This window comes from Botryllus schlosseri, chromosome 7 (genome assembly GCF_051294905.1).
Source record: "Botryllus schlosseri isolate E-star chromosome 7, Bs_hap1, whole genome shotgun sequence".
In the NCBI taxonomy this organism is placed as follows: Eukaryota; Metazoa; Chordata; class Ascidiacea; order Stolidobranchia; family Styelidae; genus Botryllus; species Botryllus schlosseri.
The window spans coordinates 21,180,503-21,201,280 of record NC_137242.1 but is presented as its reverse complement, the minus strand read 5'-3'; the positions used below and the strand labels follow the sequence as shown (position 1 = coordinate 21,201,280).

The following is a 20,778-nucleotide window of genomic DNA, read 5'->3' as shown; positions in this document are numbered from 1 at the left end:
TAAGTATGTTATAAGTAAGGCAATTACTTCCAACGTTTGCAACTTTTTTACTGCTTCCGGAAGCGTGCCAGATACTCAGAATCTATGTATTATAATGAAACTTTCTCGATTTTTCATGCGAATGATTACTGCAAATTTGATCAAATATTGCACAAAATCACAAATGATCGCTAATGCAGTTGGCTACCTCTTTCTTGTCGCATTAGCTGACTTCTCACGCAGGCTACGGAGGAACCTATAATGCATATCCACATTTGGAGATAGGTGAGGCCGACAAATAGTTTATCTACCAGCTACGTCAGTAAGGGATTGTATTTATTCTCCACTAAATGATGACCGTCGCAACCACACGGTTCATACTGCATCATCGGTCGATAGTCTATTGTATCACTGCTCTGTGATTGTCGGAACGTTCATCAACAATGAATGATGCATATTCATACACGCCTCACCAGGTTATTGGTTCATTTTAGTTGCCATTGTACCTAAGAAAACCTCATTTTATATGCGTTGACGATTTTGAGGAGGTTCTGGTGCCCTGACATTAATAATATTTAGAACTGGCCTGCTAGACTCAACTTGGTCACGGGCCGGATCCAAATATTTTGAGTGCCTGCGAGCCGAAACAGTTAAAGGATTCCAAACTATTACTTTACGTATAACGTATACAGGGCCGTAATTGCCGCACCCAAACACTCCAATTGGAGGGGCAGCTCGAAGAGTCGCAGATTCTTTAGCAATTTAACATAAAATATGAAGAGTTTTGTGGAAGATTTCGTAGGCTACTGCTTCAGAACTTGCTTCGCGCCTCGCGCGATATATTTCAGTTATATTCTTAATTTCTAATATCGGTATCCGCAACGCCCCTATAAAAACATCAGCATCATTTCAGCACCGGCCATTGCATCTCGACGACACACCAAGACTAATGAAGATTTTGCCAATATGCGATTCCGGGAAGTATATTACAAAATAGAACCTTTGCCGAAAATTACATCCGCCTGTTGGCCGGAATCATCAATATCTAATTATAGCCTATCGTCAATTGTCCATAAGCGCGGAATAGTTGTGCGCTTGCTATCTGAAGTCACCACTTCTACCAGTTCTACCATTTAATCTGATCACGTGAACTGGGAGACGATGAAAATTATTTGCAATTTATGCAATTACCAATATCATAGACATTATTCCAACCTCGGTATGGAATGTTTTCGCGCCTGGCGCGACAAAACATACATATAAACGTATTATTTATAACATTAAAACGTGCTTTGCTATTATTGGGAAACGACCCGTCGTCAAAGGGTAGGGTTACCATATTTGTGCGAAGCAAATTCCGGACACTCTTTAGCACCCACTAGCGGAGTAAAAATGAGTTATGACACACATTGTATGTCAATGTGACGTCACACTGGCGAAGCTTTTCCTATCTTATCGACCATGGGATAGGTGGTCACTATCGGGATCAGGAGCCGCTATAATGTTAGATCGGTGCATTTATGTGGTTTTGTGTTGTAACCAGGATCGAAACACCATTTTTTCAGCCCTTCCCGTCGAAACAAACATCTGGTTTCTATATGCATCTGGTCGATAAATTTTTAGAAGGAAATCAGTCTATAATATTGCTTCTTCCATATATCACTATAAAATTTTTATCATTTCTCCGCCCACATGATTATAATTAGCTGGGAAGCTGGTGGAGGATGATGACTTCAAAAATACAGGGAACGGAATTATACATCGTAAAGTCATGTTATATCACACGGATAACACTATTTATGAGCCTAAATGCAGATCCGCACCATCAGGTTGGACATCCGGTTGTGTTCAACCATTCATGGTCGCGACTCCATTTCTAATTCGAAAAAGTGTTGTGGCCCAGCTTAGAATTTGGTAAGTGGAATACTGAGACACGGTGAGCGCCACTGCCCATACTTAGTCACGGCCTATTTTGGAAGCTGATTCCGTTCAACATCTTCGCGAACCCCAGAATAAAGACAGACAACCCCCAGGTTTAAAGCCAATATCTTTGAATAAAGCATCTAAATGGCCTTAACCGACTTTAGTAATATATTTGCGATTACAATTAGACTTATTTCAACAAATGTTGGTTATTTTCAATAATTTTTGATTGCATATCTTGCGAAGTTGGTGGTTCACATATTAAAATCCATGACCGTGACAATAAATTGCGCGCAGCGCGAAGAAAATTTCAAGTGGCATAAATCTGTCAAAAATAATAATGTCATCATGTTGATTTACGAAAACATTTTGATCCTATTTCAAACCTTCAAAATTCCGGACATTTAGGCAAATTTTATAAATTCCTCCCGGACGCAGTTTGAACAGTGAAATTCCGGACATGTCCGGGAAATTCCGGACGTATGGCAACCCTATCAAAGGGTGTCTGGGAAAGCGCAATGGATTTTTAGATTTTGGAGTATTCGGTTCATTTGCCAGAAAACGCTGAATTTCCTGTAATTAGAAGTCCTTGTCACCAAATGGGGAGGATAGTGAACACGCGGCACTGCCGTCGGGTAGCTCTATTTCAACATATGAACATCTGAAAATATTCAACATTAGCCGTCTTAATTTATTTTTACGTAAAAGTATTTCTTATTTAAAATTATAACTTTTGATTTGAATATGCAGTATAATACAAATACTGCTTATCCCGTAAAAATTGCTTCGCAGGTCGCATAAAATCGACTGATTTAGATTGTCGGAATCAGCACGACAATAACTGTCGATTAACACCAGTTATTATAAATTCTGAGCTGATTATGATAAATTGCGATATCACCGTTTAGTCTTGGCCAACCTGTGCCTCGCCTGTCTCAACTCTCATTTCGAGGTGTATTTTCGAAAAATACACATAAAATCCTTTGATTCTGGGTGTACAGATTTATAAAATGCCAGCCTCGTTTGTTTACCCTGACTACGCGTCACTAGACTAAGGGTTATTACTAGGGCAAGTTTTTGTTGCAGTTAAATCCGTGGAAAGTTGAATTTATTTTTCACAAAAGTTGCATATATTTTTTCACAAAAGTTGCACCAAAAGACCACATTTTGGTCGGTTGACTACAAAAATGTCAACTTCTCAGTTCCACTACCAAAATACAGTTTTCTATCCACATTCTCCATTGGTTGACTGAAAAAATAAAAGAGATTAAGGACAGCTTACTGGCTCAGCTCCCGAAAGATTCGTTCGAGCGTTACTTCAGTGCTGATTTACGGTATTTGATTCGAATTCGGCCGTGTATTGCACCAAAAGTATTAAAAAACAGTGATATAATCGGGCGATCTATTTACATAATCTGCCAAATATTTCCAGTAAAAAGTTGATTCCATGAAAAATCGAAAAAGTTACAAAAATTTGCATGAAAAACATGGACAAAAGTTGCAAAAAGTTGCACTAACAGATTCCTTCAAACAGCTTAAAACAGCAATCTACATAACTTTCGAGTATTTAGGAAGCTGGAGGAAGTTGTAGAAAAAAGTTGCAAGAGTTGCAGAAACTCGCCCTAGTTATTAATTTCCAGTTAGTTTACGTCAATGATTTTTGACCCTTACTAACCCCGGAAACAGTAATATTAGTGTTTCCTAACCGTGGGAACAGTCATGTGCATGAGTTGGGTGTGTGCAGGACCGTAACAGCCACACTCCCAATTTGAGGGGCCCAAGCCCCGAATGCGGCCCAGAATCGTTTCACAAATAAACAAAGTCGAATATGTTTGAGTGTATATGTCACAGATTTTGTGAATTGTATATGGGAGCCAGTGTTTTGGAGGATGTGTCTTATGGATATATGTCTTCAGCTGCGGGGAGCCCCCTAGGTTCCAGGGAACTCAGGTTAAGAATCCCTTTTTAAGGGTTAGACTTTTGCTGGTATGATCAGTCATTCGAATGGCCCCTACGTTGTTTTGGTATATGCGATTGTCGTTTTTGATGTTAATGTTTTTTCGATTGTTTTTCACGGCGGCATATTATTTGGTATGAGAGTGCTTTAGTACGCATTCCCTAAGTTTGGTTGGGAATACTGTAGCAGCCATGCTCCATACTTCCACCAGCGAATGTTATACGATAACGATGCTACATGATGTATTCCCATATTTCATGTCTTTCACATTATGCGTTCCAGGCGTATAGAACGTAAACATTTCATATACGCTTTGCTTTCTCAACGCTAACTTATCAGTAACACAGTACGTTATTTTCACGTATATTACTGCGCCTACAATGTGTATGGAAGGATGTTATAATGGAATAGTATTTTGCTGGACTTGAACTCATCCTTGATTGAACGAAAGTGTGACTGACAATCGCGAGAAATGTGATTCGTTAAATTGTGAAAGGAATCTGTTATACCGCTGATGCTGTTTAATCGAAGTTACAGAAATCACGCACATGTTTTCCAAAAGATATGAGTTTCCTCATTTTCACCTATACACTGTAACTAAATTTGTGTAAAATGGTTTATTTTTCAGATTTCCACCATGATGTGTGGCGCAATCCTTTTCGACGGCATTTTCCGATAGGTATGAAGCCAGTGGCGGCTCGTGACAATATCGGGTGGTGGGGCAAGGGCTGCAAGCGACTTTTTATCAAGATGACGTCACAATGGCGTTTTCTAACGTAAACAAGTAACTTAATGATGGTACGGTAACATGAATTTCCCGGCAACAGTGATTTTAACGTATGTGCCACGAGAGGTCCGCTGGTGAGCTGTGACTTGAAGTGTGGTAACTGCGTAAACGGCGTACGGAACAAAGATTCAACACGGTTCATGTTCGCATTAGACCTGACTAATTATCTGCAGAAATGGAAATGACTATAACTCGAGAGATAGCGTAAGCCTAATTGGAAAGGTCAACGAATTCGGACAGATACGCAATTGTTATCTCATAGATTGGGCCTGTCCTATTGAATCCAAAACATCATTGTAAAGGACTAAGAATAGCAGCCTCGGAAATTTGGTCTCGGTACAGCATAAGAGATTTTGGCCTTGAAACTGGAGACTGTAACACGACACATACGTTTTTATTACTGTCTTATAGGTCTGCTGCGAAATCGCCTTTGAAAAATATATTACCGAATAAATACGTGGATGAAAGCCTTAAACTTGGTACACTGTTACATGACATTATCGAGAAGTGGCCTCATGGCCCTTTTCGGTATGGTACACTGTCAAAATTAATGCGAACAGACCAACACCGAATTTAGCGTAAAATTTACTGAGGAATAGGCTGATCAAGTGACGAGGGGTTGTACGCAAATGATTTGAAGGCCACAATTTCACGGTGAAATTGACATTGGAGAATATACGATCAAAGTAAATATTTGAATGCAAACTGAGAATGATATCATCATCTCACTTAACGTTACCGCAGATACACCGGCTTTTGCGTGAAATCCGCAATGTGTTGTAGGCTAAAGTGTCAGATCGGAGCACATCTTTACCATACTCGACCTTGATAACGAAATTACTGCCCTAATCATTGAGTGTCAACCTTGAGACTTGGCACAGCGTTCGATACTAAAATCAAGACATACCGTGCAAAAGCTTATGACGGATCTAGGTAAGGAGCAACGTTAAAATCAATAGAGACCAATACCGGCTTTGCGTATAATCTGTTAGCGATAAATGACGAGTCAGCTCTCACTCGAATTAGGAAACGAAATTACCACTAACACAGTTCAGTGACAAACTTAAAACTTGGTACAGCGTTCGATACTAACATTAAGACTTACCGTGCCAAATGTCATAACCGATCTCAGTATTGAACACCGTCAAAACCAATGGATACCAATACCGGCTTTTGAGTAAAATCTGTTTGCGATACATGACGGATCAGCACACACTCAACTTCGGAAACGGAATTACTACCCTAAACTTTAAGTAGAAACCCTGAAACTTGGGGCAGTGTTAAATACCACCATCACGACATGACATAACAAGTTTCAAGAGTTTTCATGGTGTGAAACCCAATTAAAGTCGACCTATACCAACAAAGGTCGACTAAACGCATATGACGGTAACAGAGTTCAGCTATAGATACGATTGTTACGTCACACCTTAAGGGCACATAGCTATCGTGCCCCGGTTGCTCGGTAATTTTATGAATAGGAGAGAGTAAATCACCGAATCTTTATTATGCGCGATTTTGAGAGAATAGACAGTGAAAGCTTGTTATGAGCGCTACCGGGGCAAGCCCCGGCTAGGCATTCGCAAAGCGAAAACACAGAAGAGAATTTGATTTTCGCATAGACTTCGCTATATATGGGCATTTACAAGCGAAAGGACAAGAAGTATACGATTTTCGCTGTGATCTCGGTTTATATAGATAGGTGTGCGTCTATAAATGGTAAAGAATTGTTATTGAACAGAATTTTAGGTGGGGCAATGCCCCAGTTGCCCTATACGACGAGCCGCCACTGTATGAAGCCGAAAAAGTGATCGTAATCTGATGGTGAGTTCATCCATGTATATGACTACTCTTCGTTTTTGTAACTCTTGAACAAGGCAAGAAGATGCTTATCTAAGGGTCAATGTGTTCTGTAGTGATAGCAATGGTATTAGGACAGATAACAATGAGTGTAGAGGCTGACGCAGGGTTGTAACCAAGTCACAAGGCTCCGAGTCACAAGTCAATCTCACTTTTATAGTTTTGACTCGAGTCAAGTCGAGTCATTTCAATTCACCACCGAGTCAAGTCCGAGTCCAAGTGATCGAGCGGAGGGTCGAGTCCGAGTCATGGAATTATGAATCGAGTCCGAGTCCAAGTCATTGGGTTGACTGCTCAGTTTCCAGTTAAGTTCTTGGTAAACTCACTTTTTATAACTCTGTTTGGTGATATCGAATAGTTCGCATTTATAATATAACAATTTTCCTCACTTTTAGCAGTTTCTGGTTGCATTTTCAAGTACCAGTACCAACAGACGAAATCCCAATAGTGTGGTGGCTTTGGAATTACAATGAAATGTCGTTCATGGCCTACTGAGTCTCGAGTCAATGACTTGGTTCGAGTCATGCGCAGTGACTCGAGTCGAAGTCGAGTCAATACACAGATTGACTCGAGTCGAGTCGAGTCATTTCCGTATTTTAAAAAATGACTCGAGTCAAGTCGAGTCATCAGAGAATCGTGACTCGAGTCGGACTCGAGTCGAGTCTTGACTCGAGTCATTACAACCCTGGGCTGACGACGATTATGTATCATGTTAGAACAGCGTAGTCTAGGCTGTGATTCTGAAGTATGAAATTCTTACACGATGTGCTACCCGTACAGATATTTCAACCATTTTCAGCTGATTATTATTGCACCATACCATGTGGTGGGCTCAGCTTTTACAGCATTATCGACATTAGGGTAACATATTTTGGAAATCTGAAAAGAGAACTTGCAAACTTGCAAAACCAGTGGAAGAAATGGTAAATTTTTTCCACTTCGTTGACTAAAAAATGAATAAAAAAAGGTCCAAGGTCAAAGGACGTATCATAACCCTAATCAACATCCAAGTTTACTGGTATTCTTATCGAGTATGTTCGTTTTTCCCTGTTGCGTCGTAAGTATCGAATGTGTTAAATATTTAAAGCACTGGCGGGCCACAGTAGGTAAAACGATGATTGAACCACGAATATAAATAACTTGTAGGGGCCACCACTAATATGTAGAGAGCTATATTGCAGAGAGGTTATGGGATCCTGCATCAACAGGGAAGTAGGAAGTCCTCGCATTGCACCAATACTCCAATATCTTACGATACAGTGTAAATGCACTGTGAATAATAGGTTTCAGTATGAACTGGTGAATCACGTTACTAATACACTACCCTACATATGATTCAGTTTCTCTCAGCATCGCCCGTACGTGGTACATACGGAATATGATATACGAGTTATCTCATATTAATATTTCTGTTTAGTAACAGGAATTACATGGTAACACGAATTACACACCATTACCCGACAACTACCGCAATACGAGTCTGAATACACGTATAATACGCATTATTTTGTGACTGTTCAGTTTATATAGCTCATACAAATGCATATTTCAATTTTAGTCATTCGGTTCAAACCATTTGAGGTCCATGATTCAATTTTCATGTGTATGTAGGTGGTTATGTTGTGGAAACAAATATAGTCTTGATCACATATTTGAAACAAAGTTTTCGAGGTAATTTCCGCATTATACAGGCATATAGGCTCATATAAATATTACGGGTAGTGTTGTACGTACACATTATTGATATTCTGAGTATATGTCTGGCATTTTATGACCTTATGGGATTTGAGACAGCCTAGAGATATTTTTCCATCTGAAAAGCATACACCAAGACATGACTTATCGTATCGAAAGTATACGTAGTCATGGCTGCGGAGTAAGTGATATGTTCGTAGAAACCAATGGCATTGGTATAGGTAGCGAACTAGAACCCGCTGCGTTCATTTGTGCGCTATCGATGCCGCACTCTCTTTCACACGCTTAATACAATTATCTGTTTGTAATTATGTAGATTCCAAATCATCCGTAGTATGTTATGTATGAAGTGGCAATTATTAAGATGATCAGAATGCGGTCCGCGTGAAAAATTGAGTTGGATATGCCTGTGTTGCAAAACCGTGTTGTATAGTTTATATTGCGTAAGTGATATGAATCAAATAGCTACCATGTGCCCTGCACAATCAAAATTCCCCGTTCTTTGTATTGAAAGTGTTGCGCTATAGTCGTGATAGTTATTGCTATTTATCATATAACATTGAAACAGAGTATAGAACCAAAATGCCTACCGTGACATACAACATACAGGAGGCAGAAAAGGAATCTTCGTCAGCAGTAACTTTAAAAGGTGAAAATCCTTCCGATACCTGTATTCGCCGTATAGAAGCTAGTATATACATATACATCTAAGAAATCACATCATGTTGACAAATATGCTTTAATTTAAGAGTGTGATCAAGTAACGGATCGGACGCCGAATGAGTCTTACACCAAGGATTGTGGGAAAAGAGAGATAATAGCGGCGACTTTCTGCTGTGTAGTTATTGTTGGAATCACAGCCATTTTCGGGCTGCATTTTGAGTCTGAGAGAATATGGTACAGAGGTTAGTGCAGCAAATATACTAATATGTCATCACTCAATGGCTACATTCAGTAAATCGATGGAACTCGTCTATACAGTCCGTGCACGGTCGCATACTCCCGGGGTCCGTGGACAGTTTCTGATGTAATCGAATAGCACCACTTAGCACTTTCTCAAATCAGGCACTTTGCTATCATGTAACATGTGGGGTACGTACCATACGAAAAGATTACTAACACTTCGATCGTGCTTAAATGGCGATTCTTATCTTCGACGTGATTTTGGTTGGTGTCCAATTGTCCATTAAGGTTATTCAAAATAACGCTTTTTCCGGATTCCAGCCATTCACTGTTTAAATTGTCAGGTTACCCTAAAAAAACGCTGCAAACCAAATTTGGTTCAATTCTAACAATTATAAGCCGCCGCAAAGCCAATCAAAATTGTTAATTTATTAGGATTTTTTTTTAATTCAAGTTTTTCTGTCAACTCCACGAAATTATTGAGTTGTCTTCAAAGATTATGCAGAACAAATTGGACTACATTCGAACTAGTAGAAGCGGACTTATTTGAGTTTTTCGTTAATAATTCTCGGATTATGCACTAATCAAGGATAACTCTGCTTCTACTACACTGTAATTTTTTTCATGTCGTTGAAATCAGAAAAGACAACAATTTTTTCGTCAAAAAAGATCCCACGTAAAATGTCCTAGATGATGTCGATTGTGCTTTATATTTAGGTGTTTCCATATTTAGGTGTTTCCGTATTTAGGTGTTTCCCATCTAGGTGATATTTCACTGCGGCCTGATATAGAATACTAAATAATCTGGCGTACATGTCAACCTCCGTTCTGTCCTCGCAATAACACTAAAATCACCTGGTGTACTCGACAATCAAACTGTTTGAATCCCGCATGGCACATTTCATTATAAATGGAAAAATGAACGTGTATGCAAATGAACATACTGCACTAAAATAAATTGAAGGCAAGAAATAGGACATGCAGCATAAATCGTAGCCGGAATTTTTTAATTAGAATATCGCAGCCCTACCCGCATGGAAATAAACCACATGCTAAGCCCAGCTTGGAAAAATTACTTGAACTTATTACAGAATTTGTTATTATGCTACTTAATTGAAAATATAACTCACTAAACAAATGTAGTAAGAAAATTGACCTTATACAGGATTTGTACCATGTAACGAACTTGTAGTACTTGTGAAGTACTACTCAAAAAACGAATGTAGTGAGAAATCCGTTCTTAGAAAGTCTTATTCTGGAGCATATTGTTGAAATCTTAGAAAGAAATCGGCCAATTTGGTAGACACATATTGAGCACTTTTGTCACCTATTACGACATGCTGGACGAAAGCCAGAAGCTGAAAATCTTTCGGATACGATAGGTCCCAGGCATAATAGCATGCCATGATATTAATCAGCATATCAAAGACCGTATCATATTCTTGACACGAAATTCTGTGGCCATCAGCCAGAATCCAGCCCTGGATCTTCCCATTCTCGTGCTTTGCGACAATCAAATGCGGAGGTTGTGATCTTTTGCAGTGGATTTGAGTATCTTGAGCCTGAAATTGGAATATTTAAAAAAAATTCAAACAATGCATACGACTGTCAACAACAGGGGTAACATCTCTACACCAGTAATTCACCAAGTTATTTAGACACGTCACACAATAAGTGTAAAATTTCACGCCCCCTTATCGTCATGTCACAAAAGTTGATTGCATGGAACGTTATGACTGGTAATGAGAAAATTCTCAAGTACAAAATTCGGAGTATACACAGAACAATAACTATGAATTTTACGTAAATGGCGAGAAGCGAGAAAACTTTTTGTTGTTGACCACTGCTTTCCACCCCCCTTCATATGCTTTCATGCCCCTCAGTTTAAGAGAGAGAGATATGGTATTCTTTTTCGCCTGCACCATCGAGATGCTTAGACGACGGAGTTGCGATACGACCGCGAGGTCATCTAGTCTGCACCCCCGTTTGTTTTCTCCTCCATGCTATTCGTGAAGGGCTGGGCAAAATCGAGTACCTGAGTGATTCGATTCTGAATCACGTAATATGCTTCGAGTCGAGTCGAGTAATCGAGTATCACTCATTATGACGGCACAACAGGATGTACTATGTCGAAGTCCAAATATGAACCTTTTATGCCACCACAAAGAATGTAATGCCTGTTATCCATCACATTAAACATGCTTTGGTATTTTTTCGACCATACCGATTTCATTGCACTTCTTAACAAATTTGTCGGATGATCATGACTTAGGAAATGTGTTATTTCCAGTAACGTTCGTAGCTTTTTACTGTGTCTGGTATGCTGAAACACGGCCAATCAAGGTTTCACGGCTTCCTCAGTGGAAAATAGTATCAAAACTATAATTCTCGTCAGTAAATTAACTTTCAGTTGCGAGGAGCGTATAATTTCCGTACTCGAAAAAATCGTCTTTTACTGCTCGACTCGAATCATTACAATTACTACTCGATTCAGATTCGAGTACTCGAATCATTTTGCCCAGCCCTATTCGTGATTGCTGAGCGCCTAGCAGGATAGCTGCGGATACCAATTTTCAAGTCTTCGGTATGACCCGGCCGGGGATCAAACCCACGACCTACCGATCGAGAAGCCGGACGCATTACCATTACACTATCTCGCTCACCACTGCCGCACAGTCAGCTGCGTGTATCAGTGATTGACATCATTATATAAACTTAGTTATAATCAAGTACCTGTTCCACAGACAAAGCAGATACTGTGGACTTCTTCTTAGAGTTCAGGCTGGCGTCGGTCTTCTTCCACTTTACTCTGCCATCGGCGAGTTGCGATTGTACTTTCAGCAGATTTTTCAGTTGATCATTCACACTAAACTGAAAAACAAAAAATCGAGAAGTTATTATCAATCAGTTCTAAATCATAATAGCTTTGCAAGTCCCAATTTACCCTAAATATATTATCCAATGTATGCATCATTTTTGTGTAATTAGTTCTAATCTCGTCAAGTGGTGCGATCAACTTCCAGAAATCTTCCCTGACCTGTAAAAATACGAGTTTTTCGAGTATTATATTAAGTACGGGCACTATATTCTTTGTGGCCTATAAAAGGCACATAATTCCTACCCCACATCATTCATGTTGGTGACATCAGAATGAGTGATACAGGAATACTAGTCTCGACCCTAATACTCAATTCAGAGTCAATACACTGACCCGCACTCGATATCGCAGAGGCCTAATGATAAATCATACATGCGTTCACTCACCAGTCTGATATCACCCAAGGTAGGGAACGTTTGCAGAATTTCATTGAGGGATCCCTTTCTTCGTTAGCCGAGCACGCCGGTGTCCGTACAATTGTTTGAAAAGAGTCACGGTTTTCTGCCAGTTGCAGTCCTCGTTGTCGAATTCCTTTTGCAGCTGACGAGTCGCTTCTTTAACAGTCTACTTGAATCCACCTGAATGTGTAAATATTAGTAGTGACACAACACTCAAATGGCTTGGTGCTACCGCAAACAGGGTCTGGTCTAATTTCCTACCCACAACGCTCTGATGCCCATGAACAATGCAGGTCTACTTCTATTCCCACAGTACAAACTACGTTGTAATTAAACCGGCGCAAATCACCGGACTATTTCTATATATTCACAGTACAAACTACGTTGTAATTAAACTGGCGCAAATCACCGGACTACTTCTATATACTCACAATACAAACTACGTTGTAATTAAACCGGCGCACATCACAGGACTACTTCTATATACTCACAGTACAAACTACGTTGTAATTAAACCGGCGCAAATCACCGGACTATTTCTATATATTCACAGTACAAACTACGTTGTAATTTAACCGGCGCACATCACCGGACTATTTCTATATATTCACAGTACAAACTACGTTGTAATCAAACCGGCGCATATCACAGGACTACTTCTATATACTCACAGTACAAACTACGTTGTAATTAAACCGGCGCATATCACAGGACTACTTCTATATACTCACAGTACAAACTACGTTGTAATTAAACCGGCGCAAATCACCGGACTATTTCTATATATTCACAGTACAAACTACGTTATAATTTAACTGGCGCAAATCACCGGACTACTTCTATATACTCACAGTACAAACTACGTTGTAATTAAACCGGCGCACATCACAGGACTACTTCTATATACTCACAGTACAAACTACGTTGTAATTAAACCGGCGCACATCACCGGACTATTTCTATATATTCACAGTACAAACTACGTTGTAATTAAACCGGCGCAAATCACCGGACTATTTCCATATATTCACAGTACAAACTACGTTGTAATTAAACCGGCGCACATCACAGGACTACTTCTATATACTCACAGTACAAACTACGTTGTAATTAAACCGGAGCACATCACAGGACTACTTCTATATACTCACAGTACAAACTACGTTGTAATTAAACCGGCGCACATCACAGGACTATTTCTATATAGTCACAGTACAAACTACGTTGTAATTAAACCGGCGCACATCACCGGACTATTTCTATATCTTCACAGTACAAACTACGTTGTAATTAAACCGGCGCAAATCACCGGACTATTTCTATATATTCACAGTACAAACTACGTTGTAATTAAACCGGCGCACATCACAGGACTACTTCTATATACTCACAGTACAAACTACGTTGTAATTAAACCGGCGCAAATCACCGGACTATTTCTATATATTCACAGAACAAACTACGTTGTAATTAAACCGGCGCACATCACAGGACTATTTCTATATATTCACAGTACAAACTACGTTGTAATTAAACCGGCGCACATCACAGGACTATTTCTATATATTCACAGTACAAACTACGTTGTAATTAAACCGGCGCACATCACAGGACTATTTCTATATATTCACAGTACAAACTACGTTGTAATTAAACCGGCGCACATCACAGGACTACTTCTATATACTCACAGTACAAACTACGTTGTAATTAAACCGGCGCAAATCACCGGACTATTTCTATATATTCACAGTACAAACTACGTTGTAATTAAACCGGCGCACATCACAGGACTACTTCTATATACTCACAGTACAAACTACGTTGTAATTAATCCGGCGCAAATCACCGGACTATTTCTATATACTCACATTACAAACTACGTTGTAATTTAACCGGCGCAAATCACCGGACTACTTCTATATACTCACAGTTCAAACTACGTTGTAATTAAACCGGCGCACATCACAGGACTACTTCTATATACTCACAGTACAAACTACGTTGTAATTAAACCGGCGCAAATCACCGGACTATTTCTATATATTCACGGTACAAACTACGTTGTAATTAAACCGGCGCACATCACCGGACTATTTCTATATATTCACAGTACAAACTACGTTGTAATTAAACCGGCGCACATCACAGGACTACTTCTATATACTCACAGTACAAACTACGTTGTAATTAAACCGGCGCACATCACCGGACTACTTCTATATACTCACAGTACAAACTACGTTGTAATTAAACCGGCGCACATCACCGGACTACTTCTATATACTCACAGTACAAACTACGTTGTAATTAAACCGGCGCAAATCACCGGACTATTTCTATATATTCACAGTACAAACTACGTTGTAATTAAACCGGCGCACATCACCGGACTATTTCTATATATTCACAGTACAAACTACGTTGTAATTAAACCGGCGCACATCACAGGACTACTTCTATATACTCACAGTACAAACTACGTTGTAATTAAACCGGCGCAAATCACCGGACTATTTCTATATATTCACAGTACAAACTACGTTGTAATTAAACCGGCGCACATCACCGGACTATTTCTATATATTCACAGTACAAACTACGTTGTAATTAAACCGGCGCACATCACAGGACTACTTCTATATATTCACAGTACAAACTACGTTGTAATTAAACCGGCGCACATCACAGGACTACTTCTATATACTCACAGTACAAACTACGTTGTAATTAAACCGGCGCACATCACCGGACTACTTCTATATACTCACAGTACAAACTACGTTGTAATTAAACCGGCGCACATCACCGGACTACTTCTATATACTCACAGTACAAACTACGTTGTAATTAAACCGGCGCAAATCACCGGACTATTTCTATATATTCACAGTACAAACTACGTTGTAATTAAACCGGCGCACATCACCGGACTATTTCTATATATTCACAGTACAAACTACGTTGTAATTAAACCGGCGCACATCACAGGACTACTTCTATATACTCACAGTACAAACTACGTTGTAATTAAACCGGCGCAAATCACCGGACTATTTCTATATATTCACAGTACAAACTACGTTGTAATTAAACCGGCGCACATCACCGGACTATTTCTATATATTCACAGTACAAACTACGTTGTAATTAAACCGGCGCACATCACAGGACTACTTCTATATACTCACAGTACAAACTACGTTGTAATTAAACCGGCGCACATCACCGGACTACTTCTATATACTCACAGTACAAACTACGTTGTAATTAAACCGGCGCACATCACAGGACTACTTCTATATACGCACAGTACAAACTACGTTGTAATTAAACCGGCGCACATCACAGGACTACTTCTATATACTCACAGTACAAACTACGTTGTAATTAAACCGGCGCACATCACCGGACTACTTCTATATACTCACAGTACAAACTACGTTGTAATTAAACCGGCGCACATCACCGGACTACTTCTATATACTCACAGTACAAACTACGTTGTAATTAAACCGGCGCACATCACCGGACTATTTCTATATATTCACAGTACAAACTACGTTGTAATTAAACCGGCGCACATCACCGGACTATTTCTATATATTCACAGTACAAACTACGTTGTAATTAAACCGGCGCAAATCACCGGACTATTTCTATATATTCACAGTACAAACTACGTTGTAATTAAACCGGCGCACATCACAGGACTACTTCTATATACTCACAGTACAAACTACGTTGTAATTAAACCGGCGCACATCACCGGACTATTTCTATATATTCACAGTACAAACTACGTTGTAATTAAACCGGCGCAAATCACCGGACTATTTCTATATATTCACAGTACAAACTACGTTGTAATTAAACCGGCGCACATCACAGGACTACTTCTATATACTCACAGTACAAACTACGTTGTAATTAAACCGGCGCAAATCACCGGACTATTTCTATATAGTCACAGTACAAACTACGTTGTAATTAAACCGGCGCACATCACAGGACTACTTCTATATACTCACAGTACAAACTACGTTGTAATTAAACCGGCGCAAATCACCGGACTATTTCTATATATTCACAGTACAAACTACGTTGTAATTAAACCGGCGCACATCACAGGACTATTTCTATATATTCACAGTACAAACTACGTTGTAATTAAACCGGCGCACATCACAGGACTACTTCTATATACTCACAGTACAAACTACGTTGTAATTAAACCGGCGCACATCACCGGACTACTTCTATATACTCACAGTACAAACTACGTTGTAATTAAACCGGCGCACATCACCGGACTATTTCTATATATTCACAGTACAAACTACGTTGTAATTAAACCGGCGCAAATCACCGGACTATTTCTATATATTCACAGTACAAACTACGTTGTAATTAAACCGGCGCACATCACAGGACTACTTCTATATACTCACAGTACAAACTACGTTGTAATTAAACCGGCGCACATCACAGGACTACTTCTATATACTCACAGTACAAACTACGTTGTAATTAAACCGGCGCACATCACAGGACTACTTCTATATACTCACAGTACAAACTACGTTGTAATTAAACCGGCGCACATCACAGGACTACTTCTATATACTCACAGTACAAACTACGTTGTAATTAAACCGGCGCAAATCACCGGACTATTTCTATATACTCACAGTACAAACTACGTTGTAATTAAACCGGCGCACATCACAGGACTACTTCTATATACTCACAGTACAAACTACGTTGTAATTAAACCGGCGCACATCACAGGACTACTTCTATATACTCACAGTACAAACTACGTTGTAATTAAACCGGCGCACATCACCGGACTATTTCTATATATTCACAGTACAAACTACGTTGTAATTAAACCGGCGCACATCACCGGACTATTTCTATATATTCACAGTACAAACCACGTTGTAATTAAACCGGCGCAAATCACCGGACTATTTCTATATATTCACAGTACAAACTACGTTGTAATTAAACCGGCGCACATCACAGGACTACTTCTATATACTCACAGTACAAACTACGTTGTAATTAAACCGGCGCACATCACAGGACTACTTCTACATACTCACAGTACAAACTACGTTGTAATTAAACCGGCGCACATCACAGGACTACTTCTATATACTCACAGTACAAACTACGTTGTAATTAAACCGGCGCACATCACCGGACTACTTCTATATACTCACAGTACAAACTACGTTGTAATTAAACCGGCGCACATCACCGGACTATTTCTATATACTCACAGTACAAACTACGTTGTAATTAAACCGGCGCAAATCACCGGACTATTTCTATATATTCACAGTACAAACTACGTTGTAATTGAACCGGCGCACATTACAGGACTACTTCTATATACTCACAGTACAAACTACGTTGTAATTAAACCGGCGCACATCACCGGACTATTTCTATATATTCACAGTACAAACTACGTTGTAATTAAACCGGCGCAAATCACCGGACTATTTCTATATATTCACAGTACAAACTACGTTGTAATTAAACCGGCGCACATCACAGGACTATTTCTATATATTCACAGTACAAACTACGTTGTAATTAAACCGGCGCACATCACAGGACTACTTCTATATACTCACAGTACAAACTACGTTGTAATTAAACCGGCGCACATCACCGGACTATTTCTATATATTCACAGTACAAACTACGTTGTAATTAAACCGGCGCAAATCACCGGACTATTTCTATATATTCACAGTACAAACTACGTTGTAATTAAACCGGCGCACATCACAGGACTACTTCTATATACTCACAGTACAAACTACGTTGTAATTAAACCGGCGCAAATCACCGGACTATTTCTATATATTCACAGTACAAACTACGTTGTAATTAAACCGGCGCACATCACAGGACTACTTCTATATACTCACAGTACAAACTACGTTGTAATTAAACCGGCGCAAATCACCGGACTACTTCTATATACTCACAGTACAAACTACGTTGTAATTAAACCGGCGCACATCACCGGACTATTTCTATATATTCACAGTACAAACTACGTTGTAATTAAACCGGCGCAAATCACCGGACTATTTCTATATATTCACAGTACAAACTACGTTGTAATTAAACCGGCGCACATCACCGGACTATTTCTATATATTCACAGTACAAACTACGTTGTAATTAAACCGGCGCACATCACAGGACTACTTCTATATACTCACAGTACAAACTACGTTGTAATTAAACCGGCGCAAATCACCGGACTATTTCTATATATTCACAGTACAAACTACGTTGTAATTAAACCGGCGCACATCACCGGACTATTTCTATATATTCACAGTACAAACTACGTTGTAATTAAACCGGCGCACATCACCGGACTACTTCTATATACTCACAGTACAAACTACGTTGTAATTAAACCGGCGCAAATCACCGGACTATTTCTATATATTCACAGTACAAACTACGTTGTAATTAAACCGGCGCACATCACCGGACTATTTCTATATATTCACAGTACAAACTACGTTGTAATTAAACCGGCGCACATCACAGGACTACTTCTATATACTCACAGTACAAACTACGTTGTAATTAAACCGGCGCAAATCACCGGACTATTTCTATATATTCACAGTACAAACTACGTTGTAATTAAACCGGCGCACATTACCGGACTATTTCTATATATTCACAGTACAAACTACGTTGTAATTAAACCGGCGCACATCACAGGACTACTTCTATATACTCACAGTACAAACTACGTTGTAATTAAACCGGCGCACATCACCGGACTACTTCTATATACTCACAGTACAAACTACGTTGTAATTAAACCGGCGCACATCACAGGACTACTTCTATATACTCACAGTACAAACTACGTTGTAATTAAACCGGCGCACATCACAGGACTACTTCTATATACTCACAGTACAAACTACGTTGTAATTAAACCGGCGCACATCACCGGACTACTTCTATATACTCACAGTACAAACTACGTTGTAATTAAACCGGCGCACATCACCGGACTACTTCTATATACTCACAGTACAAACTACGTTGTAATTAAACCGGCGCACATCACCGGACTATTTCTATATATTCACAGTACAAACTACGTTGTAATTAAACCGGCGCACATCACCGGACTATTTCTATATATTCACAGTACAAACTACGTTGTAATTAAACCGGCGCAAATCACCGGACTATTTCTATATATTCACAGTACAAACTACGTTGTAATTAAACCGGCGCACATCACAGGACTACTTCTATATACTCACAGTACAAACTACGTTGTAATTAAACCGGCGCACATCACCGGACTATTTCTATATATTCACAGTACAAACTACGTTGTAATTAAACCGGCGCAAATCACCGGACTATTTCTATATATTCACAGTACAAACTACGTTGTAATTAAACCGGCGCACATCACAGGACTACTTCTATATACTCACAGTACAAACTACGTTGTAATTAAACCGGCGCAAATCACCGGACTATTTCTATATATTCACAGTACAAACTACGTTGTAATTAAACCGGCGCACATCACAGGACTATTTCTATATATTCACAGTACAAACTACGTTGTAATTAAACCGGCGCACATCACAGGACTACTTCTATATACTCACAGTACAAACTACGTTGTAATTAAACCGGCGCACATCACCGGACTACTTCTATATACTCACAGTACAAACTACGTTGTAATTAAACCGGCGCACATCACCGGACTATTTCTATATATTCACAGTACAAACTACGTTGTAATTAAACCGGCGCAAATCACCGGACTATTTCTATATATTCACAGTACAAACTACGTTGTAATTAAACCGGCGCACATCACAGGACTACTTCTATATACTCACAGTACAAACTACGTTGTAATTAAAGCGGCGCACATCACAGGACTACTTCTATATACTCACAGTACAAACTACGTTGTAATTAAACCGGCGCACATCACAGGACTACTTCTATATACTCACAGTACAAACTACGTTGTAATTAAACCGGCGCACATCACAGGACTACTTCTATATACTCACAGTACAAACTACGTTGTAATTAAACCGGCGCAAATCACCGGACTACTTCTATATACTCACAGTACAAACTACGTTGTAATTAAACCGGCGCACATCACAGGACTACTTCTATATACTCACAGTACAAACTACGTTGTAATTAAACCGGCGCAAATCACCGGACTATTTCTATATATTCACAGTACAAACTACGTTGTAATTAAACCGGCGCACATCACAGGACTACTTCTATATACTCACAGTACAAACTACGTTGTAATTAAACCGGCGCACATCACAGGACTACT

The 20,778-nt window shown here is 39.4% G+C and overlaps 1 protein-coding gene and 1 long non-coding RNA gene across 5 annotated transcripts in view; one reads left to right on the top strand and one right to left on the bottom strand.

The window, feature by feature from the left end:
- The first annotated feature begins 8,717 nt into the window (after positions 1-8,717).
- LOC145442433 (uncharacterized) overlaps positions 8,718-20,778 on the top strand; it is a 60,778-nt gene continuing 48,717 nt past the window's right edge. The window contains exons 1-2 of the mRNA XM_080320340.1: positions 8,718-8,850; positions 8,951-9,106. Of these exons, the coding sequence (XP_080176466.1) occupies positions 8,784-8,850; positions 8,951-9,106 (223 nt within the window). The 5' untranslated portion in view covers positions 8,718-8,783. The remainder of the gene's footprint in view (positions 8,851-8,950; positions 9,107-20,778) is intronic.
- LOC145443330 (uncharacterized) overlaps positions 11,689-20,778 on the bottom strand; it is a 37,679-nt gene continuing 28,589 nt past the window's right edge. For 3 of the 4 annotated variants that reach the window (XR_013916397.1, XR_013916394.1, XR_013916396.1), the window contains 2 exons: positions 12,369-12,560; positions 11,689-12,141 (listed from right to left, as the gene is read on the bottom strand). This is a non-coding gene — a long non-coding RNA (uncharacterized LOC145443330). The remainder of the gene's footprint in view (positions 12,142-12,368; positions 12,561-20,778) is intronic. The other variant, XR_013916395.1, reaches the window with a different exon arrangement.